General features: G+C 43.1%; 1 protein-coding gene across 8 annotated transcripts; it reads right to left on the reverse strand.

Moving 5' to 3' along the window:
- Positions 1-617: 617 nt before the first annotated feature.
- On the reverse strand, positions 618-6,478 carry LOC136521632 (uncharacterized). Of its 8 annotated transcripts, none has more exons than XR_010775602.1 (8): positions 6,116-6,478; positions 5,739-6,018; positions 5,502-5,552; positions 4,832-5,153; positions 2,501-2,585; positions 2,182-2,306; positions 849-974; positions 618-756 (listed from the first exon to the last, which is right to left on the reverse strand). XR_010775602.1 is itself a non-coding variant. In XM_066515393.1 (6 exons), the coding sequence occupies exons 1-5, from the start codon at positions 6,403-6,405 to the stop codon at positions 2,506-2,508; spliced, it is 1,023 nt and encodes a 340-aa protein (XP_066371490.1). In that variant the 5' UTR covers positions 6,406-6,478; the 3' UTR covers positions 785-2,306; positions 2,501-2,505. The 8 variants fall into 8 exon arrangements, 2 of the variants coding, with proteins under 2 accessions (XP_066371490.1, XP_066371485.1); XR_010775601.1 differs by having other exon boundaries at positions 2,024-2,306; XR_010775598.1 differs by having other exon boundaries at positions 849-2,306.
- Positions 6,479-9,293: the final 2,815 nt, after the last annotated feature.

The following is a 9,293-nucleotide window of genomic DNA, read 5'->3' on the forward strand; positions in this document are numbered from 1 at the left end:
CTGTACTGTGAGGACATGCCAAAGCCCAGTAGATATTTTGTGTTCGTACCTGAATATGATTGGTCCATCACTGCTCTCTGTTTTTATTTGTGAACATGTGAGATCCAAGTTGAAAGCACATGATCGTTTCAACAGTGTTTCGCGGAAAACTACATTACTTGAGTAGGAGGCAGGGGACTGTACAAGTTTAGTTCTGAAACAAGTAGCTGATGTTCCAGATGGCAGCTATTCACCAAACGAGCATAATAAGGGCTGTCACTATCGCAGGAAAATAATGAGGGATTTATGCACAATGACATCAGAATCACTAATGAAACGATTAGGAGAAATGGAAGTTGACAAATGTTGTCTTACCACCTTGTATAGGATCGATCTTGCGTGTGCTTTGTCTGGTCAGCTCAAAATTTCATAACTATTACAGATACAACTGTAATCATTACAGAATTCCTTTCAAGAAGTCAAGTTTTGAAAGGCACATCATCCTATAGAATTCAGCCCACAATGACTAAATAGTTGAGGCAAATATAAACTTTGTTTTCTTTCTCTGTTAAATTTAATTGAACAAAAAAAAGTTAAAGATCAGGAACAAGAAATACAAACAGCGTGTTTGGTTTGCTGGAAGAACTCATCTGGCATCAGCTGAACCTGGCAACATAGAATGTGTTGGTCCGGCACTCCGGCACTTTTTACGGAGTGGCTTTGTACTTCGATTAACTCTCCTTGGAAGCACTTCATGACGGATGGTGCAGTTCCACGCTGCAAACCAAACAGCGTCGTCAGCTTTAGTTCTAGGATCGGATCATTCCGGATGACCTCATGCTGCAAACCAAACATGTTGAAACTCTTACCACCTTTCCTTGTCTCTCTTTTCTCATATTTCATCAATATAAAGCTGGAAATACTCCCTTCATTCCCAATTAAGGTTGTTTTGGCTTTTCAACTATATATTTATGTGCATAGCAAAAGCTAAGTACCTATAAAAACCAAAATGACCTATAATTTGAGACAGAGGGAGTAACAAACAAATGGCTCCTTAGGTAAAAAGTCTTGTTTAGGATAAGCAAATCTTCAAAACTCCAGTCATTCTTTTAGATCATGTAAGTCAGAAACAGTATTGGAATATATAAGCTAAACGCCTAAACCATTTGAATCCATTATTATGAAAGAAAGCAGAACAGTGGAAAATTTGCAATGAAAGTTTCCTAATGGCTAACTTGTTGAGGATGTTACTAACTGGTGCTTGAATCACCTTAGACAGAACCTGAACAATCTGTTTAATACTAATAGACAAAAAGCAAACTGACACAGCAGTAAAGCAGTAGAGAGCCATGTTCCCAGAATGGTTTGTTGAAATAACAACCACAAGTAGTGTTTTGTTGCTTTATCCAACATTTTGATGTTCCCCAGTGCCAGCCAGCGCATGGATCAAACTTTGCTTTTTATCTTTGCTTACATTAGGATGCCCTTTTCAGGTGTCAGCACAGATCCCATTAGTACTTTGGAGGCAAAGTCATGGGGATGCTGTGATGTAGCTCAGTGGCTGACTCTATAATCTTTCGGTACAGTACATGTTATGTAAAAAACTAAAAATATGCATTTGATTACTTGTACATAGAAAGCCAAGTGGTTGGTAGCTCAGCATACCAAACATAGGGCATGTCCTCTATACAAGTAAGAGAAAGTGTGTTTGTTTCCAGTTGCAGCAGACAAGACAAGCAATGCACTAACAGTTCTCATTGCCATTCAAATAGTTCCCGAGAAAACGAAGGCATTTAAAAACTTTAATTATCAATATTATGACGAGCCAATAACACTTCTTCAAAAATGAAAGAAGTGTAAGATGAGCAGTTTACCACCACGATAAACAAATCTGTTCTAAGAGGATTCAACTTGTGTATAAATAGCAAGCATTGAAGCAATCAAATGAATACTTAAAAAGAAAAAAAGAATGCATTCTTGAACACGCAAGAGAATTGTGTATCACTGTATTAATTAAAGAAGAAAAAACGATATATATACCAACCCAATAGGACATGATCTCAACCTCAAACACCTAAGCATCTATGACAGAGTTAGTTAGGAAGGAAATCCCCTTAGCCCCTGCCAAACTCCAACATTTCATCTCCTCAGTGGCCAGCAATAGAGCACAATGTAGATATGGTGATCCTCCATCGAACACACCTATTTCAGTGATTCCATAGCATCCATGCTCCTAGGATGACAATGGAATTCAGTCCTTGTTGCAGCACTTGGCCACTGACCGTGTCATTTGTCCATGCCCACCCAACATCATCAAACGATGTTTTCTTCAGATTGTGGAGATAAAATCCAGACCAAGCAGAAGTTGAAAGTGAGAGGTCATATTGTTTATCATGAAAATATCTTAAAAATAACTATTCAAATATAAACAAAGGCATAATAATAATTGTATATGCACAAAAAACTCTATCAATTGGCGAAACAAGACCGCTTGAAAGACATGAATGGAAAGGAGCACTACCATTTTCAGTGAGCGACAGACATGTAGAAGCACACATCTATTACCATAGCAAATCCAGATTGCTTATGAGTCAGGATGCTCTTACCTGTTAACAAAACAAGCTTTCACCTAAAAGCATTCCTTCTGAGCAACAACTAACAAGGCCGAAGTAAGTTGAAATGACACCAATAGAAGTTGATAGTGCGTTTTATTTTAGGGCAGCACCATATCAGGTCAGCGGTGGTGGATTATGCAAGATCTTGTAATAAATCATGTGAAAGATGTCATTGTGGTGCAGGCATAATACCAGGAGTTTTGCAGATCGTAATTCTCATTACATAGATATATTTGACATTAACAAGAACCAAACCCAACTGAGAAGCACATATCTACGATACCATGTCAGCCTTTCAGCTATGTGAACCCAACATAACTTATTTTGCTGTTTCATTATGTATTGGAAGATCAAGGAAAACCCCTTCATCATTATTCAGCATCAATTGCTCTACTCTGTTGCAACAAATTACTCTAATAACTTTTTTCATGCGCATGATTTTCCTTTATACTCATAAATTTATGCATTATGTATTGAAGGATCAAGGAAAATCTCATGGTGTGATCATGCAGTGTCAATTTGTCAACTTTGTGCAACAGATTGTTGTACAATAACTTTTTTTCATACATTGGACAACAGCCACCAAAATGAAGCGGAAGGAGTGGAAGTCCCAAATCTTTCATTCTAGAAGAAAATAGGAAATCCCTGCTGTAGACAGTAATCCATACTCTCTACTTCTAACATTACCACACAAAAGAGCAGAACATCAAGAAGACAGCAGTTAATCTGAATTTTCTGCTATAGTAACAGGTTCCTATAAAGCTCAGAATAGTGTAGTACAACTCTGCTCCAAATTAATAATGGAGAGTTTATTCCCATGTATCGAGGCTTGCACAGAAACCAATGAAGGTTCATCTGTACTAGCCTACTAGGAAAGCCAAAGATATATAGTAGAAGGTGTAGCTTAATACGAGTTTATTCTGAAATTGCAAGCATCCGAGAACAGCTTAGTTTACAAATTAATTCAACTGATGACTGATGAAGTACTTTTCTTTTAGAGAATAATTCTTGGAAGGGGCAAATGTGGACTTGGGGCGGGCCTGCAAGTACCAAAAGGCTTATAGCAAGCATTAGCCAGAATATCCTAGTCGGTATCCTGAACTCGACTAGGGGCTACAACTCGATTAGACCAATAAGTTTTCTGGTCATCTCATTAGTTGTTGACTAATCACGATTAGTCGGCCGGCTAGAAACAGAATGGAACTGGGCAGCTAAGGACATGAGCTGCATCCGGGATGGATTAGGCCACTTGGGCTCATGTTTTTCAGCCCCATTTGTAACCCTACATGCAGCCACCACCCTCGAGTTATCTTCATGCTTGATTTGTACTCTAGAACTAGAACATAGAGTATATTAGTATATATTTGGTATCTTAGTCCTGATATATATAGGACGACTAGGGGACGAATAGGACCGACCAGCGCTGAGTTACCCTGGTCAACGACTAATTGCGACTAATCGCCTTGTTGGTCCCATGTTGAGTAGGATTGACTAGACGACTTGATAACACTGGTCATTATTGTTCAAAGGATTGCAACCTTAACTACAGCGCTAACCGCGTTATCCAAGGATCAAACACAACATCAAAACTGTGAAGATTTACTGTTGAATTATTATCATGGTGTGTATTAATATGCCATCACAGTGTCCCCTAACTTCTATGGAGATATATTACACAGTTACAAGATTACCCTGGAATGTTTTGGCTGTCCGCAAACCGAGAAAAATAGTTCATTCCAAAGATTCCAGGTACTAGCTTGTGTGCACTATGGTGTGCAGAGGTTGGAATTGATTTTTCCTTTTATCTAAAAAGAAATAGCTCTAAGCCTCTAACCATTTCTGCATTCTATTCAGTGTCAAACGGTTTCATCAGAGTGTTAATAATTAATCAAGCCTCCCAGAATTCTTCATTTATTAAAGAGCCAGTGAAACTGCATGATGCCATCTAGTAAGAAGTTCCATGAGTAACAGGTCAGCAGATTCATTTTTCTGTACGTTATGTTTCTCATCCCTCAGATTAAAAAAAATATTCCTTTACTTTGAATCAGCATTAACAGTGAAGATAGAAACCAACAACCACAGAAATGGAAACAAAGAAACGTTAACAAGAAGATAACAGCAATAGAAACATACGCAAAGTTAAGGGGTTGAAGTTCTTCTGTCTATTTGACCTTTGGGTTGTAACATGAACAAAAATATACCACCTGCAACTGAAACATTAAGAGATTCAAAAGTACCTTCCATTGGAATGTTTACAAGCTCACATGCCTGGAGGGTCTCTGCAGAGAGGCCATTGCCCTCACTTCCTAACACTAAGCACAGAGACTCATTCAACAGTGAATCAGCTAGTTCTTTGGACAACGAGTAGATTTCTTTGGATGCATCACTGCTACTTTCTGGATGGCCTGCCATCATCTTCATACCATACTTTGTCATCAATGCATGCAGGTCATGCCAGGTACCAGAGACAATAGGAAGCTGCAAAGAGGCTCCACGGGCTGCACGAATAGCCTTTTCATTGAAAGGATCACAACAAGCCGGAAGAAGGAATACTCCATCCTGATGGCATTTGGGTTTAGAGGTTGTTAGAAGTGCAGAGTTGGAACAGCAAATACTAGAGAGTGCTTGGTTTTCTCTACCGGAGATAGCTAATACATATAAATCATGTATTGTGTACCCCATAAAAAATATTGTGTACTGGAATCAGATAAGGACATTCCATCCTATCTTACATAAGAGCAGAATCAATTTCTTTTTAGCAAAGGAGAACTGGAGCACAATGAAATTTAGTGGCATTCCTCAAACTCTATGGTAAAGTGGCAATAGATTATTTAACACTATGCAATGCAGCAGTAGTACAGTCTGACATACTTCAATAAGTGACCTTAAGGAAAGAATATGGCATACCCATTTGAAAGCACAAGCTGATCTTATCAGTGTTCCGAGGTTACCAGGATCCTGCAAGGTAGGGGCACCATGGTTAGCATGAGACCCACTGAATGGATATATGTGCATACTTGCATTTGCTTCAAACAAAAACAGCATGCATGGATTGAATTATGCTTTGCATTTCTACTGTATAAAGAATGACAGCAATCATCTCTCTGCACAATGGTGGCCTTGGTGGGTACTGCATATCCTCACCTGAATCCCATCAAGGACTAGAATCCTCTTTGGATAACTGAACAACCCATCAAGAGCAATCCCATCCTCATGGCTCCCGAGGTCACGGAAATGGTTAGGCATGTGCATGACAGCAATCGCCTCGGTGGAATCAACCGATTGCATCCCGGACACCTTCTTCATCACCGCGGCGCTGACATACACGACATCACCAGAGAACTCGCGCAGCGCCTCCGGGACCTCTACGCCGTCCAGGAGAAGCAAGTAATCGATGGCGTCGAGCTCAAACCTACACACCTCCCTGTAGCAAGGGGCAGAGAAGCACAGGTTTAGGAAGAGAAGCCTCGCAGGACAGTGGACAGGTAAGGTGACAAGGGCCTGGAGTTGCAGAGGAGTACAGGATGGGCGCGAGGCCTACGAGGAGGAGGCGGCGGCAGGAGCGGCGGTACGCGGCGGAGAGCCGGAGCTTGACGCAGTGCTTCACCAGCGGGTTCGACACGCTCGCCACCTGCTTGCGCTTTTGCCCGCCCAGGGAGGAAGCCGCCGACTTCGCCGCGGCAGCGGCCGTAGCAACGCCGGCACGGGAAGAGGACATGCCGCGAAGGCGAAGGGGATGCTCCAGGTTCGCCGGGAAGTTGGCCGCCGCCGAGAGCGGCGGCGGAGACGGCGGGGCGCGCACCAGTAGCATCGGGGTGGCGACTGGCGAGCGCGGCCGTGGCGAGAGCTGCGTTTGTTAACTTCGGCTCGTGGGCTTGGCGCCCATCTTATCTGCTACTTGACTCATTGCACTCAACGGCCTGGATGGGCTCTGGAAATTATTCCTTCACCGATTCCATTCGTGATTCGTCAAAGAGGCTTTTACTCGTGTGCGACGATAAAAGTCGGTAATTACGCAAGTCATTAAAAAAATAGAGTTTTTATAGGTGTCGCTTCTCTGAACTATTTTGTCCTCTACATCACTCGCGTTAAATTTGGCTTTAACGGTGTTAAACTGTGGGTGTAAAAAGTAAAAAATACCCTCATGTCCACGCATGGCTACAGTCTTTTTCCCCGGTCCACGCATGGGCCCGCGCCGGCCGAACGTTGCTCGCCCATGCTTGTGTCTCACGGTGCGGGGGCCAGCGCGGCGCGCCTACGGCGACCGCTCACGTCCCCTCCAACTTCCCACACGTATCCTATGTGACACCTGATCTACTTTTAAAACATTCGAATGCAACACTTGTAACATAAAAAAAAAAGATGAAACACTTGAAACATACGTCTGGAAACACTTGCAAAAAATACTTTAAAACACTTGAAAATCATCGCAAAACATACACAACATCTAGATAAAAACAATTGCAACATATGTGTAAAAACATATACAACATCCAAATAAACACACTTGCAACATACATATGAAAAACAAATGAAACATTGGAGATAGACTCTTGCAACATACGTGTATAACCATTGAAATATATGCAACATCTAATCTACTTTTGCAACACCCGTATGAAACGCTTGCAACATATCTCTAAAACACCTAAAATATTTGAAATGTGAGCTTGTAACATGCATCATATCCTGTTGCAGCCTCCACCATTGTCTGCATCGGGGCGCCGCAGTCGTAGTAGGAGGTGATGTCGAAGGGCTTCTGCGCCAGGGCCTAACACTTCTCCTTGCGCTAGCAGCGCTTGTCGGCGTCGTCAGGTCAGGAGGGTGGTGGAGCAGGTGCAGCGAGCGTGGGTGGCGGAGCAGGGAGCAGGAGCAGCGGGGCGAACGCATGGAGCAATGGTAGGAGCAACGGGGGCGGGTGGAGGAAGAGTAGAAGCGTGGGGTGAGCGGCAGGAGCAACGGAAGGGGCGTGATGGTGGAGGAGAAGCAGGAGCAGCACGAGGCGGGCAGCAGGAGCAATGGAAGGGGACGGACATGAGGTTTATTAGGCTGGCTGGTCCACATGCCCAATTTTTGTTGAAACATGCGTCTGAAAACACTTGTAAAACACTTGAAAAACATTGCAAAACATACACAACATTCAGATAAAAAACATTTGCAACATATGTGTGAAAACATATGCAACATCCAAATAAATACGCTTGCAACATAGGTTTAAAAAACAGATGAAACATTGAAGATAGACTCTTGCAACATACGTGTACAACCATTACGATATATGCAACATCCCGATATACTTTTGCAACATTCATATGAAACGCTTGCAACATACCTTTAAAACTTCTGAAACATTTGAAATGTGAACTTGCAACATGCATCATATCCTGGCGCGGCCTCCTCCTCGTCTACATCGGGGCGCCGCAGCCGTAGGAGTAGTCGAGGCCGGAGGGCTTCCGTGCCAGGGTCTGACGCTTCTGCTTGTGCTAGCGGCGCCTGTCGGCGTCGTCAGGCTGGGCGGGTGGCGGAGGAGGCACAACGGGCGTGGGCGGCGAAGTTGCAGCAGGAGCAGCGAGACGGCGCACGGAGCAGGAGCAGCGGACGGGTGCGTGGAGCATTGGCAGGAGCAGTGGGGCGGGCGGCGGAGGAGCATGAGCAGCGCGAGGTGAGCCACAGGAGCAACGGAACGGGTGCAGGCGACGGAGGAGAAGCAAGAGCAGTGCGAGGCGAGCGGCAGGAGCAACGTACGGGGACGGACGTGAGGTTTATTAGACCGTCTGGCCCGCATGCCCTAGCGCACGGTGTCTAGACGGGACGGACGCCCGCGTCCTATCATTTCCGATTTCCGATACATATTTGATTAACTTTTGCTTCACGCAGGACTAGGATCTATTAGCAAAAATATCGGTGCGTTGCAATGGAAATACGGGACATATAGTTTAGTGCATGGTTACTTATATGACTTGTAGGATGATATTTATTTAACTAACACATCATGCGCTTTAAACTCATACGAACATGCAGCCTGTTCGTTTGGATGTGGCTTGTCGTAAACGGTCGTAAATTTTCAACCGGAACAATATTTTTCTCTCACACAAACCAGCCAGCAGTACTTCTTCACGAACCAGCAACGATACGACCAGCCAACCAAACAGGCTGATGAAAAGCTTTAGAGATTTATATCCTTTAATGCGTCATGCATTACATCAATTTCTCTTGTGATTGAACCCTGCATGACACGCTCATCCAACTTCAGACCAAATACTTCTTTTAATAAAAACTGAGACATCCAGTGGTACCCCTCATTTTTGAAATAAAAATGAATAAAAAACAATGCTAGACCTATACTCCAAACCTAGAAAATAAAACAAGAAAACTTGTGACATATATACACAAATAGAAAAATAAATCATTGAAGGACATTGCCGCCTTCCTCCAGTGCGAAGCCGCTCGTGAACGGTTAAGCCCCGCCCACCCCGAATCTGTCGCTGATTTGTTTATTGGGTGAGGCTGGTCTCAAGCTTGAGGTCCAGTTCGAGGCTTTTGGATCTTGATGATGAGGCCTCCCCTTAGGAATTTGTAATTTGGTCTCTGTTCAAATTTTATTTCTGTCCACCGCTATGCTCCCATGATTTTTATCTCAATATATATGTTTTGATTTATCCGTGGTAGTTTCGATTCAGTCTCCTTAGTTTGATCTGT

Source organism: Miscanthus floridulus, chromosome 2, assembly GCF_019320115.1.
Source record: "Miscanthus floridulus cultivar M001 chromosome 2, ASM1932011v1, whole genome shotgun sequence".
Taxonomy (NCBI): Eukaryota; Viridiplantae; Streptophyta; class Magnoliopsida; order Poales; family Poaceae; genus Miscanthus; species Miscanthus floridulus.

What these genes read in the sequence shown, in the direction of transcription:
- LOC136521632 (XM_066515388.1), bottom strand. Translation starts at nt 6,405, where the DNA reads ATGCTACTGGTGCGCGCCCCGCCGTCTCCGCCGCCGCTCTCGGCGGCG. An exon ending in GTAGGCCTCGCGCCCATCCT is followed by an intron (nt 6,019 to 6,115) that starts GTACTCCTCTGC and finishes CCCTTGCTACAG; the next exon opens with GGAGGTGTGTAGGTTTGAGC. An exon ending in CAGCTTGTGCTTTCAAATGG is followed by an intron (nt 5,154 to 5,501) that starts GTATGCCATATT and finishes AAATGCCATCAG; the next exon opens with GATGGAGTATTCCTTCTTCC.